Source organism: Geospiza fortis, unplaced genomic scaffold (genome assembly GCF_000277835.1).
Source record: "Geospiza fortis unplaced genomic scaffold, GeoFor_1.0 scaffold186, whole genome shotgun sequence".
Lineage (NCBI taxonomy): Eukaryota > Metazoa > Chordata > Aves > Passeriformes > Thraupidae > Geospiza > Geospiza fortis.
In genome coordinates, this window is record NW_005054331.1 from 1,917,229 (window position 1) to 1,932,411 (window position 15,183).

Genomic DNA, 15,183 nt, shown 5'->3' on the forward strand with positions numbered 1-15,183 from the left:
CATGGTCTATGTAATAACCTTTATTTAGCTGAAAATTCTACCATTTTAACTGGACTTATCCTCTAGCATCTTCTCTGCAGAAACATGATTAATCAAAACCTCTCTGCAGACAGTATTGCTTACCACTTTTTCACTGTTAAGGTGAGCAGGAGAGGAAGTGCAAATTTTACTGTTTTGCCTCTGTACATATCATATCTATTGAGATTACACAGCCAACTGTCCACAGAGTTTCCATTTGTTCAATGCCCAGGATAATCAGGGTCAGTTGCTTCTGACATTGTCAGCCCTACAGTAAATATAATTAATGTATTATCCAAGTGCCAATCATACTAGGTACAGGTAAGACTAAAGTCATTTTCTGACACACATCATTTGGGCACCAAAGAGAGGACAATGCATCTGCAGGATTCTGCAGAAGGGGGATAGTAGATGCTTACTACCTATCAGTACTCTAATGTGGAGGAACTACTGCAGTATTATCACTAATAGCTCTTGAAACATCTTCTTTGAGATAGTATCTCTTTGTTGCATACATGGAGATATTGCAGAATGAGTTAAATTCTTGATACTGGTTGGTAAATAAACACATGGTATTATTAAGTTTTTAAAAATGCTCTTTTTGTAGAAGTGTCACATCCTGAAGCTAGAATCAAAGTTCCTCTGATTATGCTTCTGCTTATTGCTTTGGCAGTGATAAGGGGAGGATGAAGACCACTGTAAATACTGACTGGAGGTGGAGGAACTGTCATAAGCCATACTAAAATAATTGATATAAAATTATTAAGCAACTACTCAGAAATAGCATCTAAAAGGTGTTTAAAAATGCACAAAAATATGAAGGCTGTATCTAAGTCCTTCATACAAATATTAGTGTTTAATATTGCACTAAAAATGAATGAGGTAATGGAATGAAGCTAAAAGTAAAAGTTTCAAATTACTTGACATTTCCTGACAAGGTGATGTGGTTAGCTGTAAAATAATCTTACCAAGGGAAATCTTCAAGGTAAGTCTTTGAAAAGACTTAACTTTAAGAAACAAGACAGAAAAACCAGAGCACTAAAATGCAAGGCAGGGAGTACTGTAACATATTCCAGGTTTTCAAAAACACTCTTTTCAAAGCCTTGTTTTAATTACTTGGTAAACTGATACATATTTTCAATATCATCTTTTAACATGATAATGCAGTTATCACATTTTGATCCATAATACAATAAAATATATTTGAAGGGAAGGTTTCTACAGAATCTCTCATGAATTAGAAAAATTCAAAGAGGAAGTTTTAAATTACTCACAAAGTATTTCTTAGGAATGTGATTTGTGAAATAGTCTCTCCAAACACATTAAGAGAAAATTAGCTTTCAATTTGACCAAACACTGTTCTTCATTCTAGACTGGGGCCCTCAAGCCAAGCAAGCCATATAATCTTTTTTCTACTGCCATCTAGTGTATATTTTAATTTCCTTCATCTGAGAAAATATTTACAAACTGAAAATACACAGAAAATTTTAAGATTAAATTAAATCAATAAAAGCTCTTTGTGCACAAGAGATAAACTCTATGCACCTTAATGTGTTCAAACCTCAAAGTTGTTTTGAAAGAAATTAATTTATTTTAAAGAAGTCTTTAGCACATGAAAGGTCAATTACATACAAACATGGTAAATTCAGAAATACAATTCTCACCAAGTGGAATGTAGTTTTTATTATACTTCACTAAAATTGCATAACTGATTAAACTACTATTTTCAAATAACTCCACAAGGTCCTTAAGTTAAACAGAGACAACTGGGATTTAGCTAAGTTTAGACATACTGCTAGACACCTGTATTTGAGCTGGTAATCACCTAAGATTATCTCTGTGACCAACAGAAAAAAATAGGTGCCTTTAGAGAACAAATAATTTATTTACATTTCCAAGTTGTCTGAAAAATTGAAATTATTATAAGCATTAAAACTCTACTTACTCAAATATTCAAGAATCACATTGATGAGTGCAGTTGTAGAACAATTATAAACTCAGTATTTTACAACTCAAGAACATGAAATTCAACACTGCATTAAAATTCAGGCTACAGCTGGGCTGAGAAGACACAACTAATGATTTTCTTGTAAAAGTTAATTATGCCTCAAAAATAGGTAGGTAGAGAGAAAATAAAATAGGGAAGGTATCCAAATTTTACTGGCTCAATGTATAGCTTTGAAGAATGAATAAGAAAAAGAGATCAGAAAAGGCAAAATACACTCAAGTTTCATATTTCTATTACTATCCTGAAGGCAAAACACCAGATGATACCTGCAATTCTTAATGCCCTTGTGTCAGCTGCTTTATTCAAAACAGCATTTCCAACTGGTGATGTGTGAATACGTTGCAACTGTGCCTCTGATCCAATCTGAATAAATTCTAAGCCAGCTCCATTTTTGTGTATACTATTATTCCCCCAGAATATAGTTCTGGAATTACAAGGACTTTGCCACACTGAGATAAGCAGGGATAGAGAAGCAATAGCTAACCAAATGCATTAAAAAAAAAAAAAGAAAGGTGTGAAACACTTGGAATTTTTAAAAATAGGGGGCAAATTACTATCCTCTTGAGTTCTGCCTGCACATCTGCTGAACTTTTTGTGTTCTAACACCTTTAATTTTATCCTAAGACAATCCCTCTTCAGTCCTATTGTAGAGGTGACTAAACCAGCTGAGCATAACTCAAGGCAATGTACTACATCACATCTCAAGCATTTAGATGACATTGTAGTGGCTTGTAGCAAACCTTAAGCAGTCATTGATACTTTGAAAAATCCCGTCTCCAAACAGCCTCCTCTGCCTGCCTGTAACTCTTGTTTACGTTATCAAGTCTCTTACTTGTTACTTCTGTTTAGTTAAGATGAATTATCTTACCCTGTTCACATAGAAATATGATGAGAAAGGAAGAAAATAACAAGAAAGAAAGCAGTTCTGCATATGAGCTGAGGTGTAGATGAGATAATAGGAAAAACTTGGCATTGCAACTGCTATGCTGTAGTGGAATAGATCACACAGAGAGACAGGGGAATCTCCAAACCTCTTCAAGACCCCCTAACAGACACAGCTGAACTGATGTACCACTGATAAGAAGAACAGATCATCTCCAGAAGCTCCCTCTGACATGCCTGTAATTCCATTCCTCCTTTCCCTTATATATTAGAAACATGGTGAGCCTTTGAAAGATCAAGGTAGGATTGCAGTGGGACAGCCTAATGCTAGAATTCTCTGTATTGCCTCTGGCTTAGAAAGACGTTGGCATGTAAAAAAAAAATTAACTGAAGAAGGGCAAAAATACTTTTTTTGTCCTTTTCTTTTTTGTACTTTTTTTCTTTTTCTTTTTTCCCAGATTACAGCACAGTGGGCCTAGACATTATGCTTTTTCTTAGTTACAAGAGGAAATAGTTAAGAAGATGGAGCACTGAAAAATTTCAAGCACAGTGCTACCTAAGAATTAGTGCATGCTATCTAAAGCATGTTACTGCTGGTAGCAACCTGATACCAGTTTTGTCTGTATAAATCATGGTTTTGTCCAGTTGGTGAGGTCTATTCTTCCTGATCGCAACAAAAATCCCAGAGTTTTTGTTGAGATAGACAGGAGGAGCCATAAAAACAAGCAAAGACAAATGGAGTGAGAAAATGTGATAATTTCACCTTAACACCATCTCAATTATTATACTATTACATTAATTCTAAAAATTAGCTGCAAAAGCCATTCTAATCGCCATATTATTTAATTTACAATAAGAAAATATATTATATTACAATAATGAGTTTTGTTGAAACTGCCAGACACTGTTCTGTCTCAAAGAATATAACATACTTGATGTTTACTTGAGAGAAAGATATTCTAGTGATAAATATGATGTTAATAGAAAACTAAATGCAGCAACTCTCATTAAAACCCTGAAAACAGCCCAGAAAATATAACACAGAGTCCAAAACTTCGCTATGACAAAGCCATAGAGCTCCTTCACTACTACGGAGCAGCCCAAGAGCCTATTAGCTTCTACAAATGCTGCAGCCATTAATAAATGCCTAGATAAAGCTAAGTTAACTCTGTCAAAGCTAACTAATAAATAATTTCTTGACATTCAACTACTGAATTTCCTTGATGAGCCTTTTCAGTATTGATAATGAGGCTTCCTTGCCTTAGTTTAACTTTAGCCTGAACTCATTAATGCTTTTCCAGAGCTTCTTAATTACCCAGGACCAGGAACAAGAAAAAAAAAATTGAAAAATTCATTTAGAGTATATTCACATCTTTACCAGGCATGTAAACAGCAGAGACGTCTGGAAATGTTGACCTGAAGACAATGGACCCCTGCAGCTATAAGCCATTGTGCTTGTTTAGTACATGTTATAACTGAGTGCAATTTGAATGATCTTGAAGCAAAATGTTGCTCCAGCAAGACTGGCTTGAATCTGCTGGCAAATGCTGTGATTGAGTTTGTTCTGGCACTGATCAGCTATACTGAAGGCTGGTACCAGTAAACTGAACATCATTCATTTACCTTGCAACAAACATGAAAGTCCAGCACGGAAGTTTGTTTATGAAGTTTGTTCATTAATGAAGCTTTTGGTAAGAACAGGATGCAGTCATCCTGTTCTGACCAAAATGCTAACCATTAGAAAGCTACACATCCAACTTGGCAATAGAACCAGCACAGAAGAAGTTTTATTTTGTCAAGAGTTGTCTTCCTCCAGCAAATATTCTCAATCTTTATACCACTCATTTGCATGTATTCATACTGCAAACACACCCACCCACCCCCCAGAAAAAGCTCAATATCTCCAGATGTCAATGTTTTAAAACTCTGATTAGGAAACAAATGCCATGGCAGCAGTATCTACATTTTCTAGGTAGGCAACCAGGCAATGGTAAATTTCTCTAGTACTCTGATAGCATATTACAGCAACCAGAAAGTTCTGATTGCTGTTCTTGATTTATCTCAAGTAAGTTCTTCAACACTAGAGGAACCTGGAGACTATCAAAAAAGAGAAGAAAATATAGGTAATCACCATGCAGGAGCCAGCCAGCTCTATCAGGGACTGTGACAAATAAAGCATAAACAATGGCCTCATTGAAGGCATAGCACTATTTACCTATTGAGCATAACTTTTAGACTATTTGACAAACACAAGATTTTTCCTAATACTGACAAAGAACATTTGACATTGTACTTTGATTCCCTAATTTCCAACACTTTCAGTGGATGCCAGTAGATAGTTTGACAGTAACTACTGTTCAAGAATGAAATATCAGGAAATCAGACTTCATAGTGCTGTAAAACACACTGCTAGCCTAGAAAGTCTTTTAGGTAGATAACAAGACCTTCTCACAACACCTAAAGGTCTTGGAAAGAGGGACAGCTTGTGACAAGCAAGTATTTGACTTTCAGTAATATCACCACTTTGTCCTCCTTATAACAATGTATTTTGATAAGTATTGTAAAGCTCAAGATACCTACTGCAACATTTGCAGGGTTATTTCAGAAACCAGATAATCAGGTATGTTTTGCTTGAATGAGATGTAGAGTACAGACACAGAAGAAGCATCAAAGTAATTTCAGCTTAAACCTGCCAGCATCAGCTTGCCTAGTAACCCTAATGAGGATTCATAAATTATGGTGCTTCAAAAGTATTACACATAACAATAAAAAGCTCCCTGATATACATAAAATATTTAACTATAAATGTCAGACAGTGTTAACAGAAGCTTCTTGTTTCCTACATTAGACAATTTATTGCACTCACCTCAACTGATGTAAGTTTTTCATCATGGAAATGACATGACCTTGGGTAAATATCAAGAAGATGAGGAGGATCATCAATATGTGTTCTTCTAAAATTGTGTTCGAGAACTTCTTCATAATCCAAAGTATCAAAGTTGGTTTTCCATAGTAACACCTATAAGAAATCTTCATATCAGTAACTACTTGAAGGCTATTCAGTGCTCAAAATCTAACTATTTAGTAAAGTCTGCTATTACTAGTAGATAACTGCATCATAACAATACTGTAATGATGTCTTAGTCTGATCTCTACTGCAACACAGGCACTTCCCCAGAGTATGTTTACTTCAAATCTAAAAGATGTGGTTCAATCTATTAACAAAGTAACCTCTAAAACACATCTATAATCACAAACTGTCCCACTGAACTGTCCCAAGTTACTTTTCTGCCAGATTAAGGAATCATATACTGTTGAATTTCTTCCCCCTATAAAGGCTTGCAGGTCTAACAAGAAAGTTTGAAGGAATAAGAGAAATAAGAGAGTTCCACAGAATTCTAAAACACCTGGTTCCAGTGTTTTAGCAACAGGAATCTCTTTTCTGAACTTTGTCTCATTATGTTCTAGGTAGAAACCATATATGAAGCCGCACATATATAACCAAATGCAGAAGGTCATGGGACACAGAGGTAGTCCAAAGGTATTCTATCCAGTCTTATGAATATTCCACATAGGCTACTACTTTTCAAACAAATAGGTATAACTTTGCTCTTTCACGTAAAAGGTCTTATGTTTTCCATGGCAACAGGTTAATGAAACAAATTGCAACGTGCACATGCAGCCAAAAATGTGAGGAACGTGACAGAACACTACACTTTGAGATCTTGTTTGAGAAAAGAAGCAAATAGAAAGAAACAAAAGTATCCAGTGTTTGTTTCAAATATTTAACCTCCATCTGAACAACCCTGTCAGCTGGTTCTGCACCAACGAGAAACTTGATACAAGAAGCAGAGATACTGGTTTTCCTTCTTTGATGGAAAGGTATGGAAGGATCTGTTGATTGAAAACATCTTGAAATAATATACGTATGAAGGAAGCAGTCTTCCATAAACTTGAGAGTGTATCAGCTGCCTCAGTGTATGCTGTGAACAGACCATATATTTTGGGTACTGCATGAGAGGTAGAAGATGATACTTCTATGGCCAACCTCTGTTCATAAGCATGATATTGCCAGCAGAACTTTCCCAACAAATACACCCCAATAATCACAGTGAATTGAGAACTCCTCCTGGCATACCTGGAAGAAGGCTGTGGACAGGTCAGTAAAATAGGATGTTTAAGAAGTATGTGTGTATACACCAAAAGAAAATGGACACAGAATAAAGTTCTTATGTTTACTATAGATAAAGATATACACCTTGGTAGTTACCCAACAGTGGTTAGCACATTTTAAAATGTAGAAAAGTGAAAGCTGCAGCAAAGTAAGTATTCCTCTCCCACCAAAATTTTCATAAAACAAAGGGAAAAACTGCAACAAACACAGGAAGGCCCATTTTTAAGGTAATTGAAAGTTATTAGATCTGCTATGACTACTTTTTAATTCAACATTTAATTCAACATTTCATCAGTGTTTCCTGATGAAACGGGATCTTCCCTCTCATATATTCACCATGAACCCACTATACCAAACTGCTGAGGACTAGAAGACATGGATTTTTACCTACTTTTTCCAAGCTCTCATGCCCCAGCTTTACAACAGAAAATCAGGGCAGGAAAAAGGCAATGACATGACTGCACTGAACACACATGTCATTCAGTAGGCCCCAAGTTCAAAGAACCTTGAAGTAAGACAAGCATTCCAGGGTATGGGAGGCTGTGCTAGGTTTAATACTCTAAGTCTTTGCCTTCATCAGAGCTTCTCAGATTGATGTTCTGTCATGTGAACACATGCACTTTTGCTCCTCTCAAGTATAATGTACCAACAGTCATAAAACTCAAAATAGAATACTCATGGAAGGTAAGGTTAACAATTCAGAATTACATAGGGCTAAGTTGCATTTTGGGACTTAAAATCTTATTTAGAATTTCAGTATGGAAAATCAAAGATCATACTAGTGGGTCAAGAAATAAGTATCTTTCTCCCATTCTCAGTTGGTTTTTGTGGGGTTTTTTCCCTGCTTGTAAAATTAATATTGGATGTTTGATAACATTTTCACTTTTCCAATAACTTCACGTCTTGGCAGTACGTTTTATTTAACACTTTCTGATAGAAAGCAATTTTTTTTTATCTCCCAAGACTATCTCTGCTACTAGCTGAAATTTATTTCAAACTCTACAAAAGAGAATATAGCCATGAATTATGGTAAACTCAAAAAAAATCTTAATTTCAACAGCATAGCTTTTTATATGTACATTGAGCTTTTAGCTTTTTGTAACAGAAAAACATGAAAAAGACAACTAAGGAACATTTCAGACTGAAAATTTAAATCTTGTGCTACAAAATTTCTTTCTTTTTGGAAACTTTATAGACTTGATAGAGATGATTCCAAGGTTGATAGTATGTGTTCTTAATTATGAAATTTATTACAGAAGATAGAGATTAATTATAAGACTTACCGCTAACTTTTTTTTAATGCTCAAATGACTCTCTTCCCTTTATAAAATCCAATACTTTACTGTTTCACCAAAGTAAATTAGTAAAGGTAACACAAGAGGTTTTTTTCCCCAATTCTAGCCAAAGTTTTCCCAGTAATACAACTTAATACCTACAATTACAGAGTAAAGACTTTAAAAGCAGTGAAAACCTAACAAAGCAGGTACCACTTAATAGTAATTGCAACATAACTACTTCATTGACACTGAATTGCAACACTTTATATATTCTTAGTCAAAAACCACTAATTACTTTTAGCCATATTATTAAAATATGTAAAATAGACATGGTTAGTCTTCTCCTCATCATAACATCCAATGGAAAGTCTAAATAACACACGAGTAGCCAGAATGCATGTGAGTAATTAGCAAGTTATTGCGACATACTATATTTAACTCCCATCCACCATAACAAACAAAGACATTTCATTTAAGGAGACAATACCACAAACCTGAGCATCCACTCCACCTGAGGCAAAATTTTCACCACCTTTTGAAAAAGCCACACAAAGTACAGGTCCCTGGAAAAAAAATAGCATACAGTAAAATTAGGCTATTACTGTAATCATGATATTTTAGTGCAGAGAAAAACACCAATGCCATTACCTAATGTAATAGATTTTTCAATTTTAATAAAATAAGGAACAATTTTACTGTAGTGAAATTTCTGCAAAACTTGATTGAAAAGTTAATATTGCACATTTTCATAAGATGCTACATTTACAACTACAACAATCTATACTAGGAAAATAGTGGCATTATCCTTAGATTTTATACTTCATCTTTGCAATGAAAAATTACAAAATATATATTACATTACTGAAAGGCAATATGTTTGAATGATTCATTATCAAAAACAGGGTTTGTTTGGCATTAACAGGAAAAGGAGGAAATGCCTTCCATTCTTCACAAAAGTTATATTCTGTAAGCTTCCCCCTACTTAGAAAACACTGTTTTTCAATAAACAATAGGACTGAAGTGCCAAATAACATGATTTTGAAAATCAAGTGAAATATTAATGAATTTAGAACAATTTTACTTAACATCAAGTGTGTCATATTGACAGTTAAAAAGCATGGTAACAGGTAAAAACTGATGCATTTCCTCAACCACTTGTGACAAGGTACATTAACACAACACCTTGCTGTCCGCTAAATTTAATCTGCAAGTTGCAAGATAAAAGACACAATGGCATAAATGTTACTTTCCCTCTGTAAAGATACTGAACAGCCTATTAAGATCTCCATTTAAAGAGGGTTATTGTGTATACCTTGTGTCCATGAAGAGTGTAAATAAGTCTTTCTCCTAAGAGGTCCAGAATCTTAAGGGTACCGTCAGAAGAAGCAGTGATGAGGTAGTTACCAGAAGGATGGAATGATATACAATTAACCCCTGCTCTGTGAACTGATTTACAGAAAACAATATTCAAAAGCTGTAGATATCTACTAAGAAGATATGTACACTTTATTTCTTTGCTCTTTTCTACTTCCCAAAGAACTACTTCATTTAAGAAAAAAACAACAAAAGTGCTGAGGCATAGAAGACTTGTCAGAGTATTTGCTCAGTTCAGGTCTAAAAATTAAGGGAAGCAAAGAAATAAAAAATATTCTGACTAGATTCTTGGTGTTGCTAGACTACAAAAAGATACTTACAACATGTCAATATGACTTGTTTGTCAACTTTCCCCAATAATACTCTTAATAAATCACATTTAATTGCAAAGAGTCCCATTGTAAAGAAAATAAAACAAACTACATTGTTTTTACCTTTGAAATGCTGCAGTAGCTTGTTCGTTCGAATATCCCATAGTTTCACTGTGTTGTTGGAACCTGCAGAAGCTATACATGTTCCACTTGGGTTGAAATCCACAGAAGCTGGAAATCTAAATATAATTAATGAAAACAGATTTATAATGCGTTCCCACAGAAATATTTAGGTGCGTGTATATATACAAAGCCCACGATATTAACACTAAGATACCACAAACGTGTGTGGAATCTACATGTATGGAAACTCAAATAAGGCATTTCAAGTAACTGAAATAAGCATAAGAAAACAAGATGTACATGATAAATCATAATCTCACTTTTGTTCAAAACACGGTATAATTGATCCAAGTCAAACCTTCAGAGTTTGTGCTAGAGTACAAAGGTCCTGGAAGATAGTGCTGCAAAGAGTTCATAACAAATAAAATAATTTTGTCTAAGAACTGGCAACACTTTGGACTTGAAAAAGGATGAAGGCAGACATGAAAATCAGCAAAGCATATATATAAGATAAATATTCCATTGAGTTGTTAATTAAAACTCTGGATCCAAGATGTTTAAGAAAACTGCATATAAGTAAAAGCAAGTATTTTTTAAACTTAAATTAGGCAGATCACTGAAAGTGTTACTGAAAGTAACAAAATACTGTTTTCATCAACAGGTGGAAAAGTCTTCAAGCTTTCTTCTTGTTGAAGCATCCAATATCAAACAGCATTACCAAAATTGAGGGAAAACATGGAAACATTCCAAAATCCAAGAATAATCTTACTTCTGTTTGGATTATCTCTTGATTGCTGGAAAACAGCTGTTTAAGTGCAGCCAGTTAACCTCTTTAGAAAACCATTATATGAATTATTTTAGTTGACATGGGTTGTAGAAGTCTGATCTGTTTTCAGATTTAACATATATAGATGTTAATACCACAGAACATTAAATTAATGCCAGTAAAATTACACTATTACATTTCTCCTTTTTTTCTAGTAAAACTTACCCTTCATAATCTGAGAAGGTATTAATGCAAATTTTATTTCTTGTATCCCAGATTTTAATAGATTTGTCCTCACCACAAGATGCTATTATTCTTCCATCAGGCGAAAATCTGGAACACACAGGTGTATACATTACTTAAGAACTGATTCTGCCTATATTAGCATTAGAGACATAAGTAACAAAACACCAGAACCAAGGAAGCCTGTTTGAAATAAGGATGCATAGCATTTAAAGGACATTTGAACTTCTAGTATTTCTCATGGACTAATAAAACTGAAAAGCTTCTTCCCTATTCCACTCTGGCCCATTTCACAAGGAACTACAATTAAAAACAGAGCCATAAGCAAGAGGAAGAGAGGGGGTTGAGGGGAAGGTATCAGCAGCCTAAGGATGTCACTACAGATGACAAAGAGATTAATAAAGAAAACTATAGGTAGAAATACACAGAGGACACAGTAGAATCTTGTGTTCAATGTTAACCTATATTTATGTTCTCTGAGTTCTTTTTAAACTTACAAATAGTGGGCAAAACATTCACAATTATTCCTAGACTAGCAGACCAGGTTTTTATAGAGGAAAACTGACTTGTCTATAACTTCCTCAAGCATTATTATTTCACTTATTGAGCAACTGCACAATGACACTGAAAAACTGTTCAAGAACTTCCACATGTGATTTCCTAGAACTTTCCTTCTTCTTATATCAGGCCTCTCTTAGCTGCAGATTTTCCATTAATATGGAGGAAAGGAAAAATTTTTTTAAAAGATAGCAAACAATATTTTCTTGCCCTTGAGAAGCTGTCCTGTCTTTAAAGAGTATAAATCCTAACTTGCAGTCCAAAGGCCATTTCTTTTACCTTTTCCAATTATGTAAGCTTAACTCATCTGGATTCATGACCATTCTTTAATGTCACTATGATTCCAAGAACAGTTGACAAAACCCCTACAACGCACAGATAAATCTAGACATGAGTGCTGGGAAATAATACAACAAAAAAACAAACAAAACTGGAGAAGACAACACACTGACTAAAAATAAATACAGAAGACCCCATTTGTCCTTTAAGGTAGTAGAATGAAGACAGCAACTGATTTAGTACGTACACATACTAACATAGAGGAAGCTTTCATACTTCAGCTAGGTCTCCACAAAACTTGTGCACATAAGATTCATTTATTAAAATTTAATTACTGGTGAGAGATCATTGCTTGTCATTCACAGATGTTTCTTCTCTTATTTCTACCCTGGGATATAAAATCCCCTTTGTTAGGAATTCTACTTTACCAAGAGAATAAAAACAACACTTACTTGGCACAGCAAACCCAACCAGTGTGTTGGAATAGGGTAAACAAAAGGCGCTGATAGCAAACACTCCATATTTTTATTAATTTATCATTGGACGCTGAAACTACAGAGTAGCCATCGTGGGAGAAGCTCACACTCCGAACAGATGCTGTATGACCTTTCAGTACTGATGACTCTCCATGACTAAAGGGAGAGCAAAGAGAAGGAAACAAAACCCCAAATACCAAGTCACAAATCACAGTTATATTAAAGAGCTTAAATCCCCATAAAACTCAATGTTGGCATTTTTATAATCTTACTCAAATGAAAAAGCAGTATACAGAGGCCAAATCTTAATGGCACCATTATATTTTACTTATTTAAATATTATTAGGATAACATTCCTTAAGTTGCGTTTAACATGACAAATTTTACAGAACAGTGAAATTAAGTAGCATCATTGGCCTTTAGTCTCATTAGCCTTAGTATTCGAAAGAGAATTTTTCTATATAGTAATCTATAAAACACTTGAAAGTTCAAGCAACATCAGTCTAAGATCATACTGAATTACTCAGAATTACCACTACTCGAGAACAGTCTGATAAAGCAAGTCAAATAATTTTTTCCCAAAAAAACTATTGTTCTCTTTATCACTTGTCTCCCCAAAACGAAGTGCAGCCATGCAATCCTTATTAAAATATCATCTTGAAGCCAGAGAAATATTACAAAGCATAGTATGAAATTGTGACCTCTGAGTTGTTATATTTTTCTTTTGAAACTACAGAATATTCAGAAAAGAACAAAGTAATACAGTAAAGAACTGTGTTGCTTGTGGTCCCCAGTCTCTGTTTCTGTCAAAGCCCAGGCATGGGGGAAGGAAAAAGAAATTTTTTTGAGTAAAGCCTCCAATATTCACACTGCACAATAAAGAAACACATCCAGCATTGCTCAGTTATACTCACATGCAAGGAATCCATAGCCTGACAGTGTGATCCTGAGAAGCTGAAGCCAGCACCCGCCCATCTGGTGAGAACTCTACACTTGTCACCGCTTCTGCATGCCCTGAAAATCTGTAGGCACTGCACGGCGTCCTCAGCTTCCACAATATGAGCAGCCTGTCCACAGAGCAGGTAACTGCAAAAGTGAAAGACATTAGGAGCCTGCTCACTGTTCTTATGAAAGTCAGAGCTAACAACTATGGATTTGGATTCACTGGAGAACTTAATGGGTATGATGGGAGGGAGGATTTATTAGGCTTTAATAGATACTTAGCCTAAGCAGAAGCCTAGTAGCCAGTAATGGCAACACCAGGCTTTCAGAAGGATGTCACAAGACTGGAAGAAGTAAAGGATAATTCTTAACAGGTAGCTCTCTCACATACTAAGCCAACTGGCTTACAAGTACTTTGATGACAGAGAGCAAAACGTTCAAAGCCAAACATCATGCACGTGAGTATGAATCCAGATTTGGTTTTACCAAATCCTAAGAACAATAGGCAAATTCTTCAGTAATCTCATTTTGATCTCTTGAGATAGAATTTGTTTCAGGTATCAAGAGTTCAACTCCAAAAAAACATGCCAACTTAAACTGAAGACGTGACTTCTAATACTCGAGTGACAATATTGATATATGATAATTCTATAATCCTATTTAAGAATCAATTTTATAATACTAACATTTGTCTAGTTCAAAAGAGAACATAAAGTTGTTAGCCTGAAAATAGAGCATGCTTGAGAGTGGTTTTTTTGTGGTCACTTTACAGGTGAACTATACTATCTACAGTCAAAAAGGCAAACCTAACTTTTACCAGAGCTTGATCATTTTCAGGAAACTATAAGAAGCAAAGATAATAAGCAGTTGAATTAAACTGGTACATGTGATTTTCTTACATCCCTACCATCTTCATCTCTGCTAAATGTTACTATATAGACATAAATAAAAACAAGGTATTCACACTCCCATCCCTCAGTTGTCAAATTCTGCAGCAGAGAAAAGAAGGGAGAGGAAGAACAGGGGCCTCCTGGAAGCTGGAAGAGTATACGAAGATGGCTTTTCTCTTCCCAGTTTCTTTCAAGCACCAACTTAGCACAAAGAAATTGAGTTTCCTTATTATCACATGTCAAGGCAAGCCTCAAACAAAATATTAGGGTATTAGAATATTAACTATTAAATTTCCTTTATGAATTTGCTACAAAGATACTGCTTTTATTCCTAAAAGACTAGCTTCTGCTAAAAGATGTGAGACCAGACTATCCCTATGCCTGCATCAATGGACCTATATTTGGTAAAGAAATACAGGATATTTTTCCACCACTTCAACTTTTCAAAACCTTGTTTTACAGCAGGGTCTTTCTAATTGTACTTGAAAGAATTCCTTTTTCCCTTTGATTCTGAAAAGTGATCTAGAGTGGAATAAAACTAAAAGGAAAAAGTGAAACATAAGCTAAAATAGAATTTGAAGGCATAGGGCTGGAAATGTGAAACAGACAAGGCTGATGGTTTCTAAAACAAATCATTGATGAACTATGAAATACCTGTGTTATCTTATGAACTGCATGGAGGCTGTGCAGTATCAGCTTTCAGTTCTAAAAACTGAGGGAAATATTCTTAGAAAGATGACAGCACCATTCATTCAAACCCTGGTTTCTTGTAGCTTGCTGTCTCATAGATAGGCTGTCTGAAGGTAAATGAGGCACAAGCAGTGATCTGAAGTTCTCCTTCCTGCGGGACATCCATGACCAT

General features: G+C 35.0%; 1 protein-coding gene across 1 annotated transcript in view; it reads right to left on the reverse strand.

The window, feature by feature from the left end:
* The window catches only part of POC1B (POC1 centriolar protein B), a 38,666-nt gene extending 23,483 nt beyond the window's left edge, over positions 1-15,183 (reverse strand). Inside the window, exons 1-8 of the mRNA XM_031057533.1 lie at positions 15,138-15,183; positions 13,404-13,575; positions 12,466-12,645; positions 11,159-11,266; positions 10,168-10,283; positions 9,672-9,805; positions 8,854-8,922; positions 5,775-5,927 (exon numbers count right to left, since the gene is read on the reverse strand). Of these exons, the coding sequence (XP_030913393.1) occupies positions 5,775-5,927; positions 8,854-8,922; positions 9,672-9,805; positions 10,168-10,283; positions 11,159-11,266; positions 12,466-12,645; positions 13,404-13,575; positions 15,138-15,183 (978 nt within the window). The remainder of the gene's footprint in view (positions 1-5,774; positions 5,928-8,853; positions 8,923-9,671; positions 9,806-10,167; positions 10,284-11,158; positions 11,267-12,465; positions 12,646-13,403; positions 13,576-15,137) is intronic.